The sequence below is a fragment of the Trichosurus vulpecula genome, chromosome 3, assembly GCF_011100635.1.
Source record: "Trichosurus vulpecula isolate mTriVul1 chromosome 3, mTriVul1.pri, whole genome shotgun sequence".
Taxonomy (NCBI): Eukaryota; Metazoa; Chordata; class Mammalia; order Diprotodontia; family Phalangeridae; genus Trichosurus; species Trichosurus vulpecula.
In genome coordinates, this window is record NC_050575.1 from 123,888,133 (window position 1) to 123,914,907 (window position 26,775).

General features: G+C 36.9%; 1 protein-coding gene across 1 annotated transcript in view; it reads left to right on the forward strand.

The window, feature by feature from the left end:
* Positions 1-26,775, forward strand: part of CNTRL (centriolin) — a 90,223-nt gene that overhangs the window by 56,834 nt on the left and 6,614 nt on the right. Inside the window, exons 25-38 of the mRNA XM_036750283.1 lie at positions 213-526; positions 5,838-6,037; positions 8,753-8,945; positions 13,602-13,732; positions 13,983-14,123; positions 14,331-14,454; positions 15,471-15,635; positions 18,188-18,347; positions 18,679-18,794; positions 18,886-19,103; positions 20,300-20,457; positions 23,168-23,241; positions 24,238-24,426; positions 25,164-25,389. Coding sequence (XP_036606178.1) covers positions 213-526; positions 5,838-6,037; positions 8,753-8,945; positions 13,602-13,732; positions 13,983-14,123; positions 14,331-14,454; positions 15,471-15,635; positions 18,188-18,347; positions 18,679-18,794; positions 18,886-19,103; positions 20,300-20,457; positions 23,168-23,241; positions 24,238-24,426; positions 25,164-25,389 — 2,409 coding nt within the window. The remainder of the gene's footprint in view (positions 1-212; positions 527-5,837; positions 6,038-8,752; positions 8,946-13,601; positions 13,733-13,982; positions 14,124-14,330; positions 14,455-15,470; positions 15,636-18,187; positions 18,348-18,678; positions 18,795-18,885; positions 19,104-20,299; positions 20,458-23,167; positions 23,242-24,237; positions 24,427-25,163; positions 25,390-26,775) is intronic.

Genomic DNA, 26,775 nt, shown 5'->3' on the forward strand with positions numbered 1-26,775 from the left:
GTGATGTGCTAAGTTTCCTTTAGGTCTTAAATTAGAGGCTGTGTCACCATCTATCAGAGATGTTGGAAAAGAGATTTATACCTCAAATTGGAATTGTACTAAATTGACTTTTAAAGGCCCTCCCAGCTTCAAGATTCTATGACTTAATTTTTTGAACTAGAAAACACAAATGCAGTGACATTGGTTATCTCATTCTGTTTCTTTCTGTAAAGGTGAAGGAAATAGAGGAGATAGCAAGGAAGAAAGTGAACCGGATGGTGAAGTGGACTCTTCATTTGTACCTCCTCCTGGATCTGTTATTTATACTGTATTTCCAGATGGCACACCTGTCCCTCAGGGAAATGTGCTGTATGCTCCTCCTCCTCCTGTACCAATTAATGGCAGACCATTTGAACCTGGAACAGTTATTTATGGCCCTCCTCCTGCTGGAACACACATCGTTTATGGACCTCCTCCTCCTCACTTTTCTATCCCACTCATTCCGATGGGAGTCCTTCACTGCAACGTACCTGAACATCATAACTTGGTAAGTCAAAAGTATTGATACAGTATCCAACAGCATTTTTTAAACTATGTTCTTTGAGACCTTGGAATTCTACAAAGCAAACCAAGGGCTTCCAAAAAGAAAAGGAAAAAAAACATTATTGAGGACATCAGCTTTGCTGTACATATTGCTTTTGCAAAATATATGTGTTCAGTTGATGTAGAGAACAAGCGAAGATTGGTCTAGAAATAATTGTTCAATGCGCCCAATAATACATGACGCACAATTGGTTGTCAGTCAGCTTTGGTAGATAAAATGTAAAATAATCAGTTTCCATTTGTATTTTAGATTTTATATAAATATTTTATTAAACAATTTAATATTCACTTAACTTTAAACATAAGAACCAAATAGACAATTACATACATTTGCAGCTAGTAATACTTTTTAATTCCTACATATATGTCCATAACAACTTATTACTTCCCCTTATCTTTCTTCCTTCTCTTTGTTCATTCTTCTCTTTATTTCTGTATATATTTTAAAAGATGTAATCATAGTAGTGTGTAACCTTCTGGTTTCGCTTTCTTCCCTAAGCATTACTTCATTAAGTCTTCTCATATTTCTTTTTCTATTCCTTATATTTATAATCTTAATGGTACCATAGGATTCTGTTATGTGGAGATACAGTAGTTTATTCAGCTCTTCACCTACTTTTGGATATTTGTTTTTGGTTCTTTGCAATTCCAAATAATTGTTACATGTATTTAGCAGAAATCTTTATTTTTAGTTACTTTTGTCAATTTAGTGGATATTGAGTGGTACCTCATAGTTGTTTTAATTTGCATTCTTCTGATAGGTGAGAGAGAATATTTTTCCAAGTGATTATTTGAAATACCTGTATTTCCTCTCTTGTAAGTCATCTCTTCATCTCTTGTGGAAATCTCCTACCCTCCAGAATTGCCACCTATTAAGGTGAAAACCCCCTTTCCTTCTACCTACTCCCTCATTTTTGCCTTTATTCAATTAAGCCTAATTTTTCTTCCATCATTGTTCTCTCTCATCCTCTTCCGCTGCACCACTTAGTCATATTTAAACTTTTCTTCTCACATTCTCCATGGAAAATACTTCATCTTTGGTCACTCTTTCTAGGAAATTTTGCTCCTTTTTTGTGCCTCCAACACAGCAGACCCGAAAGACAAATCAGCATATACTTTGCTCCCCATTGACACTTTTAGACTCTTCCGCTCCCATATCCCAGTGACCTTTCTTCCTTTCATGTTCACTCCACCCATTTGTAGCATTCTGTTTGGATCCTTGTTCCTGTTATCTACTGGCATCCAAGTCATTCTTCTACCTTTGTCCCTCATGAAACCCTCTGAACTCACCCCCATCTATGTAAGGGGACATCACCATCCACCCAGTCACCCAGGCCTTCCTTGAAGTCATCCTTGATTGTTTCTTCTCTTTTACCTCCTCCTCCCTTTTCATACCTCAGCAAACCTCTCATGGATCTGTCACACCCCACCCCTCCCACCATCTCAGCTGAAAACCTTGCCTTATACTAAACTAAAAACGTGAGGCCGTTCACCAAGAGCTCCCTCTTGTTCCCTCTTCCTTATGTCACATCACTAAGATACGTGTTTTTCTCCACTTTCTCCTCCATCCCATCTCACATGAAGAATTGGCCTTTCTCCTTGCTAAGGCAAACCCCTCTCCATGCACAAGTGACCCAATTTCTAATGCTTCCCTACTGCCTACAAACATGCTCATGTCTCCCCAATCCTCAAAAAAACCTATAATTTCTTACGTGTTTACTATTTTAAAGTGTATCTCTTCTACACAATTGAGAGAAATATATTCTTTTCTTTTCTTTTAATTGTTACTGTAGTTCATTTTCTTATGCTTAATTCCATGGTCTATTTGGAATTTATTATAGTATATCATATGAGGTAAGGATTTAAATCTATTTTTGCCCTATTGATAGCCAGTTTTCCTGTTTATTAAATAATTAATGTCTTCTCCAGTTTTTTATTGGCTACAAGCTTATCAAACATTAATTTTTGTGTGAATTTTTTCTTTTCTCTCACTAGTACCAGAGTTTTACTGAAAGCTGTTTTATATATGTTTAAAGTCTAGGAGGCCAAGTCTGCCTTTGTCTGATCTTCTTTTTTTCTTTTTTTATAAATTTACCTTTGATATTCTTGTTTCTTTGCTTTTCTCCCTAAATTTCATTACTATTTTACCCAGTTCCATAAAGAAAACCATTGGTATTTTTATTGGTATTGCATTAAGTCTGTAAATTAATTTAGGGAATAATTTTATTTTTACTATATTATAGAATCAATCTATACACAAACATTGAATTTTCCTTTAGTTACTTAAATCTTTTATTCACATCATAATTTTTTTTTAAATTTGTGTTACATATGTCTAGGTAAGTTAAATCCAAAATATACAATAAATATTTTCAAATAATGTCCATTATGATCAATTTGAATAAAACTAGGAAGCTTAAAGAAACAAAAAAAAACCAAAAAATATTAATAATGAAGACCAATGAGCTAGTTTCTCCTCATTCCTAAATACAAAGAAATGTGATATTTAATGATCATTTTCTCCAATTTGTATTTACTTCTAGTGATCCCAATGTGTAGAATGTGTTGTATGACTACATTTTTAAAAGGCAGATCCATGGTTAGGCCAAAATTACAATGTATTTTACATAATAGGTGCTGAGAGAATAGCTGAATTTTATTGAAATATTGAACCAAAACTCTCAAATTTTTTGTCAGAAATTATGTTGAAGAAGGTAAAGGGAAAATAAAAATGTCATGAAACATCTTAGAGTGAGGACTCTTTAAATACAATATTGTTCTCATTACTTAGCGACAGGAAAAAAGATTACATCCTTTACTTAAAACAAATTATATTAGAGGAGTCAGACGAAAATTGGTATGAAACTATCCCTTTTTAAGTAGCACTGTTACTTCAGCAGCCTTGTTATCTGGGGCTGTTGGCTGTAGGCATTTTTAAAAATTTCTTTTAAAAGATTCGCAGTGCAGTAGAAAACAAACACTGCTTATTAGTATAATCAAAAGACATGAATTGGAATCTTGGCTCTGCCACTTTAATACATAATTTGCTCGACCTTAGGCAAGTCATTTCTCTCTGCACCTCAGCTTTCCCCCTCTGTAATAATATGAGGGGCTTGAACTAAATAATTTCTAAGATCCCTTCTAAATAGTGAGTACTTTCCAGGATTATTTATGTTGACATATTATTCAAAGTAAAGGGTTCAGCCACAGTATAACGTTTCAGGATTCCTTGTCCTATCCTTACTAAGGACATATGTGCAATATTTTTCTGGTTCCCTATAATTAAATTTAGGCATTATAGGAATCAAAGGGTTTAGAGCAGAAAGGAAATTTAGAGACCATTTTATCTAATTTACCCCTTTTACTGAAGTCCAAGGAGGTCAAATGATTTACCCAAGGTATGACTTAGTAAAGCTGGGATTCAAACGCAGATGCTCTAATTCCAAATCCAATGCTCTTTCTGCTGTACTTTACCCAACTTTTGAATGAACTGTGTTCTGAAAGCTTACTTAGAAATCAGGTGTTTGAAACTCAGAAAATGCTTCCCTGGAAACATTTACATGTGGTGGCCAGGTGCTCAGACCAGCCCATTCTTGTCAATTTGACCCATAATTTCACTTTGGTCATTCTAGCCACCATTTATAACTTTGTTTCTATGGAAACATGGGTTCCATGTTCTACCTTAGAACTTGGGATGCCAGAAACATCTTTCCTCTCTACTTCATTGCTTTTCCATCATCTGAAAAAGGCCCCTCCCCCACCATCACAGTATAATCCCTGCCAACAGGCAGCAACAAAGGAGTACAGTATCATTTTTTACCTTGCGATGGAGAGCGAGTCTGGGATCCTTGCCTGAGATACTATGGGAAGGAGGTCACTGGCTAAATTGCTATGAGGAAAAAGGGAAAAGTCACCCACCAGGCCAGAGTGAGACAGGAGCTCCTCACCAGGGCACAACAGGGAAGGAATCCCCTACAACATTGCAACAGACAGAGAATCCCCTTCCCCTGTGGCCATCATTCCAAGGTAAAGGGAATTCTAAATCTGATAATATCCCAATGTAAGAACAGCATTGGTGAGAAAATAGAGGACTATGTCCTCATTAATATTGTTCTGTAATTTTTCAGTTTCCTATATCTTTCTTTTCCTTTTGATAAACATGAGAGTGACTAAAAATCTAAACTTAGTCATTAACAAAAAACATTCAAATAAACAGTCATATATAAAACCACTCATTTAAAATTCTTTATAGTTTGCTTTGAAATGTGTATATTAACTAACAAAATAATAACAAAAAACTTCGTATCCATGTCCCTTTCTTATCATTTTCTTTTACATACTTTCCAAAATTTTGTTGATGTTTTTAAATACTATTTGTGTGTCCTGACTTTTCTTATTGTATTCTGCATCACTTTGTATAATTTCTTGTTTTGTTTTGTATTCCTCAAATTTGTCATTTTTATGGTGGAGTAATAATTCTGTTGTTTTCATATGCTGCAGTTTATTAAACTTTCCCAATTATTAGACATAACATATTTGTTTCCACTTTTTTATAATTATAAAAATACTTTAAATATTTTGTACAGGCCCATATGTTTCTAACACAATTTCATATTGAATCCTATAATTCTCCTTCTGCTATATGTCTTATGCCTTTTGACAGTGATTTTTTCCCTTTTTGGTCTCAACCTATGATATATTTGATCACTCCCTCTGCAGATCAGCCACTGCACTGCAATTTACAATCATAGAGAGGAGCCTGGGGCACTGAGCGGTTAAATGACTTGTCCAGGGTCACACAATCAGGAGTCCAGGCAGTACTTAGCACCCAGGTGTTCCTTATTCTAAGGCTGGCCCTCTAGCCATTATATCACACTGCCTTTTTTGACATTGACATTTTAATTAAAAAGTAAAAAATTCAGATAGTCTAGCATTTCTTATCTGTACCAGAAGAAACAACTGGATGACTTTGAATGATTTTTTTAATGACCTCATTGAATTAACTGGTTGCTTGCATTATCCTTAGGACAATAAATTGGTTACCCCCAAATACAGGTAAGCAGTATTACTAAAATGAGATCTCTTGAAAGGAAGAAAAAACAGGCTTGTGTTGACAAAGAACACTGATTATAGGCTGAACATGGGTTTTCTGCAGTGTAGACATGAACAAAACAATTCATGGGGTTACGGGCACTAAAGAGGAAAAACATTTCATTTTTTTTGTTTGTTTAATTGTTGCATTTTTCTTCATTTAGGAGAATGAGATTTCTAGGCTAGAAGACATTGTACACCATGTCAAAATTAAGAGACAAGAAGACAAGGCAGCAAGGAAGCAGGCTAAGAGAGAAATGGAAGAACTTCATCAAAATATTGAAGAGCTTTTGCATGAGAGAAAAGACTTAGAAGAAGAAATGGCAGAAATACATAGGAACCTCCAGAAACACAGCAAACGAAAGTAAGAGCATATATTTAGAGGTGCAGCATGATTTGGAAGAGCACTGATCTTCCCAGGTGACCTAGGTCCAAATCCTGGCTCTGCCACATATAAACTATAACAGTGAGCGAATCCTTCCCCTTTTTGAGGCTTAGATTCCTCATCTTTAAATAAAAAATAATAATAATAGTCCCTGCTCTACTTACATCACAGGATGGTTATGAGGTTCAAAGGAGATAATGTGTATCATATTCATGCTTCACGGGTCCATGATTTCATCAGTATGGGTTCGTCCTTCACTGATTTAAATAACAGCTCTTCTGTACCTCAGTAGATGGCCTTTCATGAGTTTCTGTGGCTAAAAAACATTCATTACCTGGTAACCAACCTTCTGGAATTAATCCTCTTCCCAATTAGCCACATTAGTCTTCAGACAACCATTACCAGACTCATTCTGAAAGCTTTTTCTGCTTGGTAGAATTTCCTGCCAGAACTCCTACTCCACTGGGTAGCCTCCATGCCACAATATAGCATCATAAAGGATGTTTGTTGAGATTAGTGGTAGTTTATATAAAGTGCTATATACATTTCAGCTATTAGTACTATGATGAGTAGAAATTATTTTAGCTAATTAAGGGGAAATGCATTTTTGTAATATCATTTTAAAATCAGATCACTGTAGGTTTAGGTTGTTAAAACTGCATGTATTCTGTTGCCAATAATCTCTTATTGGGATAGAAATCTCATTTGGTAGTTATCTAGAAGTCATGAGATCATAGGAAACAGTGACTCATTGCTGTGGAGGGGACCTTCAAGGTCGTCTAGTCTAAGCCCCCAGTTTTATGCGTGATGAAACCGAGGCCCAGAGAAGAGAAGGGATGTGTGTGCTTAAGTTTCAGTGACTATCTAGTAAATAGTAGAGCTGAAGGTTGCACGTGGATCCTCTGGCTCAAAATGCAGTGGTGGTGTTTTTTCCCCAATTCCCGAGTCCCATTGATGCTAAGAGAGAGCCATCTTTTGTCTGTATGACACCCCTGGTTTCCAAGATAAGAACTAATTCAGATATAACTCAATTTGCCTCCATGTCCAACATTCTTAAGAAGTTCATAAGAAGCTTTATTAATAACTTTTGTTTAAATATCAGTCATTCCTGGATGTATCCCCTCCATCCTCCCCTTATGACAAAAAATAAACAGTTGAGCAAAACCAACTGACCCATTGACTGCATCTGACCATATACAACATACCATATTCATAGTCCCCCACTTCTCCAGTGAAATTGGAGGTTTTTATTTGTGAATATTGAGTGAAATTGGAGGTATTCACTTTTATTTGAGGACCAAAATTAAAATTATAATCATTCAACATTGTTTCCTTTTAAATTGTTCTTGTGATGATATGTAGTATTTTCCTAATTCCATTTACTTCTACCTTGTGTCAGTTTATATTCCTGTTCTTTCAATTCTTCATATTCATCCTTTCTTACAGTGCAATAATATTCTGTTATATTAACGTGCCATAATTTATTGAGTCCTTCCCTAATTGATGGATACTCATTTTTTTCCAGTTCTTTGCTAAAAGAACACAAAAAAGTATTACTATGAAGATTTTACAAGATCTTTCGGTCTGTGACCTCCCTGGGTTAGATGTCTACCAGAGAAATCTCTCTGGATCAAAAGAAATGAGAAGTTAATGACTTCTCTCATATAATTCCAAATGGTTTTCCAGAATGTTTGTACCAATTAACAGCTTGACCAAGAGCGTATTAGTATGTCGGTCTTTCCACATTCTCTTTAGCATTTACTGTTTCAGTTCTTTTCATCATCTTTGTCCATTCATGAGATGGGGCAAAACCTCAGAGTTGTTTTAATTTGCAGGTTTTTTTATTCATGAATTGGAACAGTCTTTTGAAATTCTTCTTTTGAGAATTGTTCATGTCCTTTGACTGTCTTTAAAGAATGGATCTTGGTCTTTGTATTATTTCTTTTATATCTGGGATATTAGACCTTTATCAGAAATATTTTAGGCATTTTTTTCATTTGATAGTTCTATCTCTGGTGTATTCATTCTGTTTGTACAAAAGCTTTTCAAATTCATATAATCCAAATTATCTATTTTATCTTTTGTGATCATCTCTACTTTATATTTGATTAAGAATTCTTCCCCTAGCTACAGTTGTAAAAGAGAGTTTCTTTCTCTTTACCTCATTTTTTTCCCCATGATTTCATCTTCTACATTTAGGTCACATACCCTAACTTGTAGCATATAGTATAAGGTACTGGTTTGGTTTTTACCAAATTGTCTTAGTTTTTTCCCAGCACTTCTTATTAATTGGGGAGTCCTTCCCTAAGTAGTTTTTGTGCATAGGTTTATTGAATACTGAACTACTAGGTTTAATTGTTGTTGATTCCTGCTTTTCTCATCTGTTCTAATGGTTGAATTTTATTGTTTTTAACCAATACTATTTACTTTTGATGGTTACTGCTTTATACTTTAATGTCTGGAAGTATTAATCCCCCCTTCATTTTTACTTTTTAAAAATTGTCCTTGAGATGCTAGAACCTTTTCTTCTTCCTAATAAATTTTATTTCATCTGCCTTTCAAAGTAACGATTGTTATAATGCTATCTGTACCTTAATTTAACCATTATTTTCTTAATAGCGTATTAGCAAAGCTCAACCATTAACAGTGACTATCCTTCCAATTATTTGTCTTCATTTATTTCTTTCTTTTGAGGGATTTCTTGGAAGGACGTGGTGACAGTCTTGTTACTGAAGTAGGAATACGTGCATCAGCCAAACACCACAACCAAATTATAGATGAAATTGGGTGCATTGAGTCAACTCTTCTGAAACGTCGGGCAGAGCTCAGAGAAGCAGATCGACTCCTAGCTGAGGCTGAAACAGAACTTTCCAGCACGAAAGAGAAAGTATGTCCTTGCCTTTACTTCTTGTGCTGGGGTAGCTTCGGATCATAGTCATTGAATATGGAGATTTTGAGGATTCCAAAGGTTGATTTGTTTGCTTCATTTCTTTTACTATGCTTTAGCTAGGTTACACATGACTAGTAATGGAACTAAAGACGTTTTGGTCCTTAACCTCCTGAATGTTTATGTTCATTATCATTATCAATATTATCATTTTTATGTAAGGCATATTTTGCAAGCAATTTGTCAGATGTTGTAAAAAACTTAACTTTCTAAAGATTTTAAAAATCACTCAGAAGTCTGATTCCCCTAATAGAATTATGGATTGTATGCTAGAAGGGACCTCTGAGACTGTCTAGTCCAAACCCCTCATTTTTACAGATGAAGAAACTGATATTTAAAGAAGGGAAGTGACTTGTCCTAGGTTACACTCTTGGTTATCAACATGTTTCTGCTGTTGAAATTAGCAAAGGCCTACAAGAAAAATTGAGACAAAGAATTTGTACGTGCCTATCACGGTCTGAAAATGGAACCTTGGTATGGATACCTGTGTTTTCATAAAAAGCTTTGAACCATCACTAAAACATACCTGATTTGACCCATCACAAAATAAATCCTTTTTTGTCATCAGGATTTTCTGGCATTAAAAATATATGTATTTATTAAAAACAAACTTCTACTTAAGTCTTCCTCAGTATCTCGTTACGGCATATTGGTGACCCTGGAATCTTGAAGGGTATGCCAACATAGCATAAGTTCTAACAAATCTTACCCAAGCTGGAAGGACTCTAAAGACCAGAAATACACCATGTGCCTTTTACACAAAGGGCTGGCTTGAGAATAAAAAGGCTCATTGCAAGTGGGTTGGCCACTGGCTAATGAACTTTTGGCCACAGCAACTTGTGAAATCATCAAATAAAGTATTAAGATGTTGTGATGTTTATTAGTGGGAAGAGTACCCATGATAATGAAATCATGGATTTTAAAAACTATTTTAAGAAGTCACATTAAAAAGAGCCCTTTGCTGCTCTCTCTTTATGTTGTGCTTAACATAGGTTCCTGCCCACCCTGCTTATGCTTCATTCTGCCTCTCTTACGAAAGAATTAAAATGTGATTGTCGCTTTTGCTAAATCAGCTTCCTGTTTACCTACCATGTAGCCAGTGAGCCACAGAGTGTAATAGAAAGAACTCAGAGGGCTTGGATTCAGATGCTCTTTTTGGCTACTCACTGTCTGACTTTTGAGCAAGTCACTTCTCTGGGGCTCAGTGTAAAATGAAGATTTGGACTAAGGGATCTCTAAGGGTCTTTCCAGTTGTAACTCCTTTTAAGTTTTTCTTTTTTTTTTTTTTTTGCAGGAGGGAAGGCAGGGCAGTTGGCGTTAAGTGACTTGCCTAAGGTCACACAGCTAATGAGTGTGTCAAATGTCTAAGGCCAGATTTGAACTCAGGTCATCCTCACTCCAGGGCCAGCACTCCACTCACCGGCCACCTAGCTGCCCCTCTAAGTTTTAATGTAACTCAGAGTCACTGCATCAATCAGCATTTATTAAATATAAAGAAAGCACTTAGTCTTTGCTTAGCATTGTGCTAAATAGATAAAAAGATAGATAGACAGAAAATAGGTAGATAAAAAAAAGGCAGAAACCTAATCTCTACTCCCAAGAAGCTTAAGAGATAGATGATATGAAAAATAACTGAATATGAATATGGAAATAATAAATATGTGCATACAAGATATATACAGTATAAATGGAAGGTAATCTTAGGTGAAAGGTACTTGAGTTGAATTTTGAAGGAAGTCAGTGAAGCTAAGAGTTAAAGGTGATGAGAACAAACATTCCAGACATGGAATGCGTAGAGGTGGGAGGTGGGGTACCATGTGTGACAAACATAAGAGGTTGACTTCAATTGATAAAACCTGTTTTACTTGAGCCCTCTTCAGTGAAAGGCTTAGCTTCTCTTGTATGTGCTTTCAGGCTGTTGAGCTCAGTTGTGATATTGCTGCTAATAGCCTGAAATTTAAAAGTTACAAAGGAAGGTTATTGTAGTTAACATCATTAAAGATTCTCACTTCACTGGCTGTAAACATCTTTCATACATTGGCAGTCTATACCAGGCAAGAACCCAATGATGAAACTGCTTTTTCATCTGTTTATACATAGGAGACAGCTGTGGTATAGTGGAAAACCACTGGATTTAAAGTCAAAAGAATCCTACTCTGACACTAATTAGCTGTGGCTTTGAACAAATCACTTAACATCTCTAGACCTCAGTTTCCTCATCCTATGAAGATCAGGGAGAATAATAGCCATGATATCCACCTCTCAGAATCATTGCAAGGATCAAGTGAGATAAAGGGTATATAAGCAGTAAAGTCCTGCAGAAATGCTGGCAACTTTTATTACTATAAGAAATATTTATTAAATGTCTTTTAAAATAAATGTCCTTTAAATAATTTTATAAAATTATGCATCAAAAACTAGAATGGACCTTAGAGGTCATCTAGTCCATCCCTTTCATTTAACAGATAAAGGAACTGAGACTCCTGGAGCTTCAATGGCTTGCCCGTGGTGACACTGGGTGTGTTGAGTGTGGCATTTGAGCCCAGGTTCTCCTGTCTTTTGCTGAGTAGCAATTAAATTTTCCTTAAAGCAGCACATTTTGGAGGGAGGCAGTGTGGTGATGTGGGAAGCATGCTAGATCTGGAATCTCAGAGGCTGCTTTAAATCTCAGCTCTGCCACTAGTTACTGTCTGTATGATCTTAATTAAGGCGTTTAAGTCCTCGAGGCCTCTGACAAATGAGGAGGTTGGATGAAGTGACCTAAGGTCTTGTTCAGCTCTAATTCTATGAGTATAAGGCTTAACTTCACTACTTACTAACGTGGGCAAATCATTCACATTCCTGAGCCTCCATTTTTTCTTCTGTAAAGTGGGAATAGGGACACTAGTACCAATCTCCTCTCGAGATTGATTGTTGTAAGGTTCAAAAAAGATAACGTATAAGAAAGCATTTTCTACTTACTAGTTGTGTGACCTTGGGTAAGTCACTTAACCCCAATTACCCTGCCTTTCCCCCTCCAAAAAAAAAAAGAAAGCATTTTCTAACCATAAAAACTGTTTTAGAAACATAAATTATAAAGTACTTACTATATGCTTGTGCCAGGAACTGAAAGGAATATAAAGATGAACATAATACTGCCCCAGCTGTCCATCATGGAGATTGCCAGCCACTAAAAGAGGGTCAAGGGGCAGCTAGGTGGCAAAGTAGATAGAGTGCTAGGCCTGGAGTCAGGAAGATTCGTCTTCCTGAGTTCAAATCTGGCCTCAGATACTTCCAGCTGTTTGAGCCTGGGCAAGTCACTTAAACCTATTTGCCTCAGTTTCCTCTTCTGTAAAATGAGCTGGGGAAGGAAACGGCAAACCACTCCAGTATCTTTGCCAAGAAAACCCCAAATGGAGTAACAAGGAGTCAGACAGACTGAAAAACAACTGGACAAAAAGAGGGCCAACACACACACACGCTCACACACACACACCCTGTATTAAGCAAGGAAGAAAGGATCTTGTTATTTATCTTGTTTAACAATAGCTCATATTTATATTGCACTTTACAGTTTATAGCACACTTTGTTCAGAATCCCATGAGAAAAGTTACCTTGATTTACTTTGAAAGACCCATTATTTGTCATAGACACTTCCTGAAGACCACCTGTCAGCATGGATAGAGAGCTGACCCTGAGATTCAGGAACACCTAGGTTCAAGTCCTGCCATTGAAACAATTGGCTCTGTACCCAGACGTTACTCCGCCTCTCAGTGCCCCAGGCTACTCTCTAACTGTGGTTCTCAAAATGTGGTCCAGGGACCCCAGGGGGTCCTCAAAAGCCTTTCAAGGGGTCCTTGAAGTCAAAACTATTTTCACAATAATGTTAAGACATTTTTATTTTCTAACATGGTAAATATTGATAGATATACAATCCATGTAACAAAAGCTCTTTGGAAGGTCCTTGATAATTTTTAAGTGTGTGAAAGAGTCCTGAGACCAAAAAGTTTGAGAACCTCTGCTCTGACATTGTAAATTGCAAATCAAGTGCCAATCATCATTTGTAATGTGAGTTTTCCTCACTGGGAGAACCACTAAAATCATAAGTAAAAATAAAGGTACCTCCTGCTATGATGTGATTCGGAACTGCTCCACGTCTTAGTGTCAGCTTTCACAGATGATTCTAAGACAATTCTTCACCTACTGGGTGACCCTCTGTCGATGAGCCAGCCTGAACCCATACTTAAAGCTTCTGCAGCTTGGTAGTAGGATAGGACATGAGATGTGCATTCCATCAGTCTTGCCTGTAAATACTCTGGCTGATCCCCTAACCATAGGAAAGCATTGCAGGAGGAGAATTTTATTATAAAGTAGGTGGTATGCTTGAATTATTATTTTCACCCTTTTACAGGTGAAGTGACTTGCCCGTAGTCACACAGCTCGCAAATGACAGAGCAAGACTCACAATCTCTTGCTTTCCTTGCTGTTGCTGCTCTATAAGTGCCCCTGGTTATTAATGTAGCATCCATAGTCCAGCAAAACTCCACTCAGAGGCAGTTGGGTAATCATTTCTGTGCCACTTAACTGGGTTATTTTAATGACAGTTTCTTTTCTAGACCAAAGATACTATTCAGAGGTACAGTGAGGTCAAGAAGCACTTGTCACGGGCAGAGCTGGATGCACAAGAGTTAGAGCGCAGAGCCCAGGAGACAGCTGTCAAGCTAGTGAGAACAGATCAGCAGCTAAGGTACTTTTGAATCAGTAAAGCAAATATTTGTGGGGTGAAGTAAGTGAAAACAGTTTGGTTCTAGGCAATATCATACTGTTGGATGACCAAATAATGCTATGGTATACTTTCAAAAAAAAATAAAATTCGATTGAACAAATATTTGTTAGCACTTGAATACATTTTAAGTATTTATCATTTCCTAGGCCCTGAAGGGATATAAAAACAATGAAGTCCTGCCTCTAAATTAATAGATATTAATGTATTCTAGATCCCTTCAGGTTGATAGAAGGGACTTCAGGCAGAACATGCCCGATCAGCAAGAGATCTTGAAAGAAATCAACAAAGTCATGGTTACAAGAGACCCTGACTTCTACTCCTTAAGTCATAAAATAGAAAAATTGATTGAAGGGTGAGTAAATCAGCATTACAAACATTAAGTATCTTCCATACCCGCGTGGAAGATGGGGAAGTGATCTATTTTACCCATAGCTTATAAGACCTGGGGCAAAGTGGAAGATTAAGCTAGAGAGTTAGGATGGTGAATTACTAACAGTGATTTCAGGATATTGGGCAAGCTTTCTGAGGGACCAACTCAAATGGTTATTGAATTTTATAGACTTCAGAAGCTGCAGACGGGCACAGAAATTGTTGAAGATAGTAACGAAGATCATCTTCAGGTCATCAGTGGGCCTGAATATCTTCGCACTAAAAAAGCTGAGCTAGAAAAGGTGAAGAATCAGGTATGCACTGATTTTAAACTATACTTTGGAAATAGCATCTTCATCATTCTGAAGCCGATAAGCAGAGGACTTGAAAGCAGACCACCCAGTCAAGCCTTATTTTCCCCAAGTCATTCCAGCTTTCTGAGTCACAATTTTCTTCATCATAAAATGGTAAAAAAATATATATATATATCCTTGTGCTGCTTACCTCATACGTCTCTTAGGAAAGGATTTTGTGAATAGCACTATGAAAACATCAGCTATTAGAACTCTCTACTACATAGTGAAATGTATCTGCACTTAGCCAGTATAGCAGCATTGGTGTTACATGACAAAAGTTAGCAGCTGAACACCATTAAGATGGATGTATTTATTTTTCCTTTTTAACGTATGACAGACTTCAGGATGCTTATCTTTTGGACGGGCCATCTCTAAAGGGAGCACAGGTCGATCATTAGGTCAGCCTACATTTTAATAAAATTAGGTTAAAACAAACATAAAGGGTGACCAAAGTGATCTATATAAGCGGGGGAAGGCCTACTCAGTGTAGTCAAAAATGTTAGAGTTGGAAGGGACCTTAGGCTAGAGATTGTTCCAAATGGAAAGGTGGTAAGGATCATTTAATTATATTTCCTTATTTTATAATGAATAAACAGCCCAAAGGTGATGTGTTATCTTACCTGAGGCTGCAAGAATCATCAGTGTGTCACTGAGCCTTAGAATCCAGGTATCCTGACTCCCAATCCAATATTCTTTCTACTCTGCCAGACTAACTGCTACCACTTTCCTTGGTGAGGAGGATTTAATGTGTTACTTGTATGTTTCTAAGCTATGGTTTGTTCAGTCTAACCAAGCTACCTAAGTCACTGCCCAGCTGTAAGGTACTGGTTCTTGCAGCAACAATGGGATGCATTAAGGGTCAGAGTGACTACCTCAGTTCTCTGTGCCTGACTGATGGCTCTGCCAATAGAGGTTGAATTTACCAACTTCTATTCTTGGATTTTAGGTGCCTTTGCTCTTTTCCTTCCTTGTAGATAGCAGCCCAGCAGCAGGAGCTGTTAGTCTTGAACATGCATTTAACTCATAAGAAGGAAGAGCTCCATTTGCTGCAAGTAAGTGTGACCCAGGCAAAAGCTGACCTCCAAGAAGCCCTCAACTTAGGGGAAACAGAAGTGACAGAGAAACGGAATCAACTTAGGGTAGGTCTTTAGACACATCTTTTTACAGTTTTCTTCTACAAATCACAGTACCATGAACTGAATTTACTTTAGGTATTTTCATTTGTCTCTTAAAATTGCATACTATAGACTCCTAGTGTTTTAACTCATCTGACGTGTGTTCTGCCAGAATATTTTATCACCTTTGTTCTCTGGGTCTCTATTTCCTCATCTGTAAAATCCATCTTTAATATTTTGTGCCATGTTCTGACTTTTTGTATGCAAACAGTCTAAGTTCTCCAGTTGTAACATTCTATTTCTAACATTGTGTTTTCTGGAATCCCTTTCAGCTTGTTCAAGCCACAGACATGATGAATAAATTACCCATCATTCTTATCAGTTACACACCTCTGCCTTTTCTTGATTTTCATAATAACAAATTGATGCAATATTTACTACAAAGCCTGCCTTTATCGCCATCTTCAATCCTCCACCCCCAATCTCCATATGGGAACTGAGCTCTTCCTCCTCATATATCACAAAAGTCCTTTGTTTGGAGCTTTCTTTTGTATTTACAATATTCCATTTCTTTATTAACTTGAATATTTGTTATCCATTCCCCTCCCCACTCCTTCCCTCCCCACATACATACTAGACAATAAACGCCATGAAAGTAGGAACTATGCCTCATTCATTCTTTTTTTTTCTTTTTAAAGTACAATTTATTGGTGTCTTTTTTTTACATCATCAGAATTTCTTCCAGTATCCTCTTCCCCTCTCTGCCCAACAGGTATCACATATAACAGATTTTTTAAAGAAAAAAAGAGGAAGAAGGTTTTTAAAAACGAGTTAAACCAATAAATGTAACCAAAAAATGTAAAAATATATGTGATGTACCATACCTGTGGACTTCTCACTACCACAAAAGGAGTAGGGTGGGGATGTCTTCTCATATCTCTTCTTTAGAGCCACGTTTGTTCTTTTGCACAAATACTTCTTTAAAATAAGTTTTATTGATATTTTCTGTTTCTTATATTATCATAGTTCTCCCAAGTATTACTTTCCTTCCTGTTCCTAGAGACCATCCCGTATAACAAATGATGTTTTTAGGGAGGGAAAAAAATCCGCACAACTGATAATGTCCAATGTTTCTATTGAAAATGTCCAAAAACATGTGCAACGTGTAAGCCCTGTGTACTTCCCCCTCCCTGAACGGGGTAGGTTGGGGTGTCTTCTCCTATGTCTTTGAGCCCTACTTGATCTTTATAATTTCGTTATATTTACTTTTTGGTGTGTAATTGTTCTTTCTCTTTACATTGTTGTAGCTACTGTGTATATTATTTTCTTAGTTCTGCTTTCTCTGCATTAGTTTATATAGGTCTTTCCGTGCTTCTCTGTATGGTGTTTCACACCTGTATAACACATTAGTATTCCATTACATTCATGTACCACAGTTTGTTTAGCTATTCCCCAATTGATGGGCCTCTACTTTGTTTCCAATTCTTAGTTGTCCCAAAAAGTAATGCTATAAATATTTTGGAGTATATAGTGACTTTCTTACTGTCAGCGCCTTCTTCGGGGTATAAACCCCAAGGTTTATAATGAAGTCTCTGGTTCAAAGAGCATGAACAAATCATTTTATTTGCATAATTCCAAATTGCTTTTCAAAATGGTTGTAACATTTCACAGCTCCACCCACAGTGTATTAGAATTGTAACAACACTAACATATTAATCTTGTATCAGCAATGGAGTATGTTAAGGCTCAAAATGACTACCTCAGTTCTCTGTACCTGAGAGATGGCTTTGCTAATAGAGGTTGAATTTGCCAAACTCTATTCTTGGATTTTAAAAATCCATGCCTATCCTTCTTCAACCCCTCCAACATTGACTATGACATTTTTGTCATTTTTTCCAATTTTCAGGATGGTGAGGTGAGACCTCAGGGTTATTTTGATTTTTATTTCTCTTACAAGTGATTTTGAGCATTTTTTCATGTGGCTGTGAATACTTTGCAGTTCTTCTTTTGAGAACTATTTATATCCTTTGACCATTTATCTATTGGGAAAGGTATAGGTAGATAGATAGATGTGATTATATATTTTGGATACTAAAAGCTTTAACAGAAAAATTTGATATAAAGATTTTTTTCCCCTTTTGGCCCCTTCCCTTCTTATTCTAGGTGCATGAACTTTGTCTATGCAGAAGCTTTTCATTTTCAAGTAGTCATACTTATCTATTTTATTTTTTATAATTTCTTCTTTTTCTTGTTCGGTTAAGAATATACCTCCTACCCACAGCTGTGAGTTTCTGTTTTTTTTAATAGTATGGTCTTTTAATATTAAGGTCATGTATCCATTTCCTTGTTCATCTTGGTACCCACAAGGACCTATAAGATATGATCTTGTCCATAGAAAATCATAAAAATATCAAGGAAGAAGGAATAATTTTTGTCCTCAGGGAGTTTCCAGTGTGAAAAAATGATAAAATTTTAGTGTGCATTTGTGAGTAGACCTTACCTTAAAAGAACTTCTCATTGTAAACAATCTTCTTTTTCTTCTCTCCCCACCTACCATTGCTGCAATATTTGTGCAGGAAATAAAGTCTATCCTGGAAGAACTGAGTTTTCAGAAAGGAGAATTGAACGTCCAGATAAGTGAAAAGAAAACACAGCTCTCACTCACTAAACAGGAAGTTAGAAAAGAAGAGGAAATCCTTCAAGAACTTCTAGGACAAATATCTAGGCATAAAACAGGTACATTTAAATAGCTGTGATCATGGACAGTGTAGTGAAAAACACTGGACGGGGAATCTGAAAAAGTAGGTGTAATTGTTGGCTCTCCATTTATTTGTTGTGCAACCTTCAGTCTTGGTGCTTTGTCTCATTGGGCTTATCTGCAGAAATTCAATTCTAACATTTTGTGATCAGTGTCCTAAATATCTGCATCCTAATATTCCACATTTCAAGATCTATTCTAGTACTAAGATCCCTTCTAGCTGAACATTCTCTAATTCTGTAGCCCGTGGTCCATGTGGTCTGACATTCTCTAATCTATATTGTTCTTTGCTCTGTTTCTGAATATTAGAGATGAAAAATTTTCTGGACAAGTTGCAACGTGAAAACAATGAGCTGCAGGTCCTAAAAGTACAACGTAACCAAAAAGTGACTGAGCTAGAGAAGACACAAATTGAATTGCTAGAGGTAAAAAAAAATCTGGTTGATCCGGGCCTCTGAAAACTTGCAGCCCTTTGGTTCCTTTGAGGCATCTAATGTTCCGTATCCTCTCCCCTAGGAGAAACTAGAATTGGAGAAACTGCAGCGCACAGCCCAACGCCAGAGAGAAGAAGTTGAGTGGCAGCGACAGCTTCTGGAAAAGGAGAAACAAGAAATCAGCCAGCTGACATCAGAAATATCCACCCTGCAGGCCAATGTGGAAGCTTTGAATGAGGAAAAGGAAGATCTTGAAGAGAACTGTGAAAGTTTGGAGAAAAAGTTAGAACAAGCCAAAAGGTAAGAGAAGGAATGAGGAAATTATGAAAAACATTTCTGGAGAGCTAGGTAACACACCCAATTGCGGTCATCTTTCCAGTACTTCTCTCCTTGTACTGCTGTATATACACCCTCTAGGAGGTTTTGTGTCTGTGTGGCTTCATAAGGCTTTCATTTAGTTCCTGAGGTTTGCTTTAGTGAACTTTCCTGTCTGGTAAATAGCAATGATAATAGTCATAACAACAACAGCCACCATAGCAGTATTATTAACGGTAGATCGACAGCCTCCACATATAGCGCTTTAAGGTTTACAAAGCCCTTACAAATCTTATTTCATCTTATCCTCACAACTCGGCGAAGGTCGGTACTATTGCTGTGTCCCCATTTTACAGATGTAGAAATTGAAAATCTGTCAACTCAGGTTGACAGAAGTTGAGTAATTTGCCCAAGGTCACACAGCTAGTAAATGTGAAGTGAGCTCATTCTGACTCCAGGTCCAGCACTCTCTCCATCACATCCATTGGACTTAGAGTCAGAAGATCTTTGTTCAGTTCTTGACTCTGTTCCCTTAACTACTGGAGTAAGTCACTGCCTCAGTCTGAATTTTTAGTTTCCTCATGTGTTAAAAGGGATAACATTACTTATGCTACCTTCCTGATAAGCTTGTTACCTCCGTGGAATTAAACAAGATAATATATTAAAAAGTAAAAACACTTTGGAGCCCATATAAATGTGAGCTTCTGTTGTTGTTGTGGTTGTCACTCTCCAACCGAAAGAAAGTGTACAGTAGAATCACTCTTGAAAATAAATATTCAGAGGCTATTAGAGCTACGCCTGAGAATAGCACACCTAGAATGTTAACTCAGGAAGGAGACTATAAAGTGCAGAATGTTAGAATGTAGAATATCAGGGCAAAGAAGAAAAGAAGACTTATGATGTCATCTAATCCAACCTTCCTCATTTCATAGGTAAAGCAACTAAGCCCCACAGACGTGAAGGGACTTGCTTGAGATCACACAGCGAATTTGTGGCAGAGCTAGACCTAGACTGACCTGTTGTTAATATGATGCTCTTCCCACTCTACAGATGCTGCTGTAAGGATGGACAATCCTCCTCAGCCTTTATAATTGCACAATATATATTATATAGAAAATGCTTTTTTTGCCTGTTTGATGTTGTATTGTGTCTATTTTTGAGTTTTTCTCTGTTCTTGGTAGAGTGTTAGCAGCTACAGAAGATAGCAGCAGAATAGCAGTGTCTAACTTAGAAAAGGTGGAGCTGGATGTCAGGAAACTACAGCAGGAAGTAGACCAGCTAAACAGAGACAAGCTCTCCTTGCACAAAGATATTGCTAACATGCAACAGCATCTACAAGGTAGGCAAAATATGACCTCTTAATTATTAAATCCTATGACTTAATCTCAGTCCTCACCCTTCTTGATCTCTCTGTAGTATTTGATACTGTTAACCATCCCCTCCACCTGTGTATGCATGTCTCCATGGATTTTTGTTACACTTCTCTCCATGGGTTCTTCTGTTTGTCTGACTGTTCATTCTAAGACTTGTTTACCAGGTCCTTAGCTATGTCCTACCCCTAAATCTGAGTGGCATCCAAGACTATGTCCTCTACTCTTTTGCCTCACTTCACCCTCTCTCTTAGTAATCTCATCACCTCCCCTGGTTCAATTAGTATCTCTCTGCAGATGACACCAGCTTCCTGTTGGATATCTGCAAATGGATGTCCCCATAGGCTTGTCAAACTTACCGTGTCTAAAATTAAATTCATCATTTTCCCTGTAAACCTGTATCTCCTCTAAACTTCCCGTTGATTAAACTACTATTTTTCCCTAGTTCACAATTTTTATCTTCAGCTCTTTCCTTTCCTTCATCTTCCATGCAATCAATTATCAAGTCTTATTGTTTTTATTACCATAACATCTTTCACATCTGTCTCCTTTTCTTCACTTATATAGGCACCAGCCTCATCACTTCTCACCTAGATTATTGTAACAGCCTCCTTTTTGGACACCTAGCTTCTAGTCTCATCTCTGATCGATGCTCCATGCAACTTCTGAAACATTCTTTCTAAACCACCAGTCAATCCCATGCTCAGAAACCTTTAACTGGCTCCCAGTGGCCTCTAAAATGAAATATGTACTATTTATTTTGACATTTAACACTTTCACATTCTGGCTGCCATTTACCTTTACAGACTTCCTTCACCTAATTCCACTTTGTTATCTCTACATTTCAACCATACTGGCCTATTGAACTCAGCTTTCCACCTCCTACCTTCATACTTTTGCACAGTCTTTCTCCTATATCTATAATACAGCCCCTTCTTAGCTTAGCTTCTTAGAATCTTTGGCTTCCCTCAAGGCTTATCTTATGGTACAAATCCTTCTTGACTGCCTCAGTTTTAGTGTTCTTTCCTTCCTCCTCAAATTATCCAGTATGCACTAAAGTTTGTATGTCATACATACCCAGTAGAATATAAGCTCCTTGAAGGTAGGAAGTATTTTTTATTTTGACTTTGTATCTAGCACAGAGCCTTGCACATAATGGATACTTAACTGCTTGTTGTATTGATCTGAAATTGTCTTCAAAAAATTATATAAGTGACGAAGAGTGGAATTTTCTGGTGTTAAAATATGCAAATTTTTAAAAAAACCTGGAAAGTTTCATCCATCTCCCGAAGGTTGGCCACTAGTTTATAAATTTTTTTGGCCACACTTAATGATGAGATAGATACAAATACAAAATAGCCTATAGTCTAAGAGGTTCCCTTTCACATTCTATAGTAATAGTGCTTGAGTAGCCGAAAAGGGTAGAGACCACACTTAAGACTTCAGGTACTTAATATTAAACAGATGACTAGGGTGAGCAATTTCATTTCTCTGGGTCTCAGGTTCCTCATCTATAAGATGTTATCTTACCTTTATAATACTGGAACTACCTATCTCAGAGGGTTGGTATAAAGAACACACTTTTTAGACCTGAAAATGCTATGTAAATGTTATTATTTATTAAGAAAACTATACACTTATTACACCATCTACAAATGTTAATTATTAATACTCTTTAGCTCGAAGTTGGTTTTACTCAGCTACCTTTATAGTAACATTATGTGGTCAATGAGACCAATATTAGAAAATGTCCTTTTTTATATACTGACTCTGGTCAGGGGTGGTATTCTGTCACTAAAAAGGCATTTGATACTGGAGGGGATATGTGAAAATAAGTATACTAATGTACTCCCTGTTGGTGGAGCTGTGAACTAATTTTTAAAAATAATAAAATAGCTATATAGCTCAAATAACTGACAACAACTGATGGACTACTAAATAAACCAGATTCCATGGGACCACAGTTAGAATAGTTAAAACTCACTGGGATAAATCAATGGTCTGGACATTTGGACAAGGATGGAAGTGAAGGACAAGCTATTCTACACGCTAGTGTTTAAGGGATCTGAGTTTCAATCATGACAAGGACAAATTCTGGTTTGGTTTGGTTTGGTTTTTTATTCTGAACTTAAGGAGTACCATATAAAATGAGTACTTCCATACTTAAAGCAGAACCAGAAAAGAGGATTTCATGTACAGCTACAAATCTCTACCATGTTTAATTTGTTTCTCCTTCCAAGTTTAACAACAGATACGTTATTTTCAAAGCTGTCCTGCTTGTCTGCTTCTTTGACCTTCCTTCTTTGTTGTTCTATGCATTTTTAATGCTTCAGTGACCTCCTTTTTTTAATTTACTTGTTTTTCCATTTTGCTGATCTTTTCCTTGGCCTTCTTTTCCTAAAACCCCTTCCCAAAAGGAAGAGAGAAAAACAAAATGCTTATATCAAACATGCATAGCCAAACAAAACAAACCCCCATGCCCCAAAATGGGTCTCTTATTTTAGCACAGTGCCTCCACCACTTAGCCCAATACTTGGCACATAGTAGGTACTTAATAAATGTTTGATTGATTGATTGTATCTAAGGACTGGGTATTTTATTGGAATAGTAACAATCAGCTATCCTGAAAGCCTCAACAAGCATTTCCTGTTTCACAAAGTGAAAAATTCTTTGTTCCAGAAAAGAGAGAAGAATTAGACACCCTCAAAGATGAACTCACTGGTGTTCAAGATGAGTTGAAGTTGACAGAAGAGGTAATTGTTAAAGTATAATCTGGGAGTGGTTGTATAGGATATTAATCTTTGAAATCAGACAGATAATTGAAACATAGACCTGAGATGATCAGCCTTGGCTCCTTTTTTTAATTCTATCTAATCTAAGCCATTGAGTTAAGTAAGTTAATCATTTACATTTTGCCACTACTCACCCCTCATATAATGTATAGGAAATAGACAATAATAATTTAACATTCACATTTTATATTTTTACAAAGTACTTTTTATACACATTTTTTATATGAGTTCCACAACATACTATTAGCCTGGAAGGTAGGCAGAGTAAGGAATTATTCTCATCATTTTACAGCTGAGGAAACTGAGGACAAAGAAGGGAAGTAATTTGCCTAATTTAATTTGTGGCAGAGCCAGGACTCACAAACCTAAGTCTCTGGGGAAGACATAGAATATATGATGGGGAGTAGCATGAGACAAGACTAGAAAGCTAAGTTGATTGTCCCCTACTAGACTGTAAGCTCCTTAAGGCAGGGACATTATTTGGCAGTTTTGTATCTAACATAGTGCCTACACAGGTCTACAGATATAGCAGACATTTAATAATTGCACAAATGAATTAAAATGTATGCCTTGATAATATTTAATGCAGTGATTGAAGGTTGCTAAGCTTTATAGTTGTAATATTTCTACAGCACTTTTTTATTTAAAGATAACTTTCCCTACAATCTTGTGAAAGAATGTAGTACAAATATTACTTCCAGTTTTACATATGGGGAAACTGAGGCTCAGCAGTTTAGTAATTTGCTTAAAGTCGCACAACTAATAACTAGTATTGGAGGTGAAATTTGAACCTACATCTCCCAGCTCCAAGTCCACTGCTCTCTCCGTTATACCACAGTTTGTCTTTTGAAAAATCATTTTATTTAGTCAAAATTTAATAGGTGACTTCATAGTGAAGGTATTCTGCTTTTGACAGTTGTATACATAATTAGTTGTAAACTTCCTCTTCACACACAGAATCTGGAATTGACTTCACAGCACCAGACAGCATTGCTGAGTGAGAAAGACAGCCTGAAAGATGACATCAGTGAACAGAAGAGGAAGCTCCAAGAATGCCAGGAACAAGGAGAAAAGAAGCAATTGCAACTACAAGTACTTCAGAATGAGATTGAAGAAAGGAAACTGAGAATTGCACAAGAAGAAGTGGTAAATGAGGGTTGATGGAGTAGAACTATCACATGAGTACCCAAAGAATCTGTGCTTTGCTTAGTGTAGGGAACTTCCTTTACCTAGAACTCCCTTTACCAAAGCAGATCACAACCTAGCTAAGACTTAGTAGATTAGTCCTAGGAATTTCTGGAGGCATATAAAGGTTAAATGACTTGTGAAGGGCCATGTAATTATTAAGTGTCAGAGGCCAAATTTAAGCCCAAGTCTTCTTGATTCAACATTCCATTCACTATGCCACACTGTCTCTTAAATGTACTTCACAAAAATGTAAAAAAAAAAAAACTACCTGGGCAAAGGCTGCTAATAACTAACTTTACTCCATTCCCTACCCCTTGTTCCTAAGAGCTAAAAACATGAGCTAAAAACAGGTTTTGATGTCACAAAATCCTAGAATCATTGCATATCAGGAGGTCTGTAATGGAGTACTCTAGGAATCTATCCTGCAGTGATAGCTGACTAACACTTTGAGTGACAAACTCCAGATACAGAAAGATCTCAATGGGCTAGTATTAATGGGCTAAATTGATTAAGTTGAAACTTAATAGAGACAAACATAAAGTTCTATTCTTGGTTTCAGAAAATTTCACAAATAGTGGACGGGTGGGATATGGCTGCTTGGGTTGAAGTAGATGGTGTCTGTGGTCTCTACTAACTCCTAAGTTCCATGAACTCTTTGTTACACCAGGCTCGTTAACCTAACATTGTTTGTTTAGCGTCTTCATCAAATCCAGGAAGAAATAGAAGGTGAAGAAGAAAAATTAGAAGCCTGTAAAGCAAAACTGAAAGATCAGCAGCAGTTGCTAGATTGGGAGTTGGAGAGTCAAAAAAACAAATTGGAACAAGTGATCTCAAAGGTGACACTGACGGAGGAGCGAGTCAAGACCCTGGAAGAAGAGGAAAAATGGAGTGCAGCCTTGGAGAAAACATTAAACCAAACCAGTAAGTGTTACCACATGCCTCATACAGGCCTACGTAATGACCAACAGGAGTTAAAAGTAGGAGTTTTGAACATATAAAAGGAGCTCAAGACCCCATTCTAAGATTAATTTAGTGCTATATTAATAGATCACTAAAACAGTTCATTTTAAGAAAAAGAGCCATTTAAGGGGGAAGAGTAATCTGAGGGCTTTCTATTAATTTTATTTTCACAAATTTTGATTTGAGATCTTAGAAAATATGTAGTCTAATTTACTCATTTTACAAATGAGGAAACTGGGGCCCTGAGAGGTTCAGTAACTTGCCCAGGGTCAGAACCCTTGGTAGAACCAAGGTTTGAACTAAGGTCCTCTGACCCAAGTACAGCACTTTTCCACTTTTGAGATCTTTCATTAGTTTAATAAGAGGAAAAAATCATACATCTACAAAATTTTTCTTTTGATATTTATTGTGTTATGGCCTTGACCCTCGTTTCTTGAAGGCTATGCCAGTGGAGTTCAAGCTAATTGATGGTTTCTTCAAGGCTGAAAAGGCTTTTCAGATATGGATGATAAATGCCTGTCATGGAAGGACCATCTTGACTAGGGGCGGAGGAAAAATGAATGTCTTTTTTCTATCTTTCTCAGCTACTTTATTAAAACATGGTTTTATTTCTCACAAAGAACTGACCTAAACTTGGTGAGCAGTCTGGGATTTTTAGTAAATTCTTACAAATTCTAACATCATTTAGAAGGCTGTCTTTCTTATGTAAATCCAAATAGGATCATCTTGTCAAGTTTCTTCTACTACAATAAACTCCCTTAGGTCTTTGAGATTGAAACACCCTGTGCTGCCTGAAATGTCTTCTAGGGGTTTCTAGGATGACCCTTTGTAGATTAGACATTTTAGATGTAAGATGACGGGCAAGTAAACCTGGGCAGGTGGTACCATGCAAAGTCAGGTTAGTTGGGACAGCTAGGTGGTACAGTAGATAGAACACTGACCTTGGAGTCAGGAGTATCTGGGTTCAAATTTGGCCTGACACTTACTAGATGTGTGACCCTGGACAAGTCACTTAACCCCCAATTGCCTCTTCTCCTCACTCCCCCACACCAAAAAAAAAAAAAAAACAAAACCAGCAGTTGGTATAAGAGCATAAGTAGTAAGGGCCTTGGCATACTTCATACAGATAAAATGTTAGAGCTGGAAAGGATCTTAGAACCATAGAATAATAATAACAACTAATATTTGTGGAAGGTACTGTGCTACAGTTATCTCATTTGAGTCTCTTAACCACCTTGAGATTTAGTAGTATTATCCCCATTCTACAGATGAAGAAACTAAGGCAAACAGAGGTTAAGTGACTTGCTCAGGGTCACATAGGTTAGACAGGTCTTCCTGACTCCATGC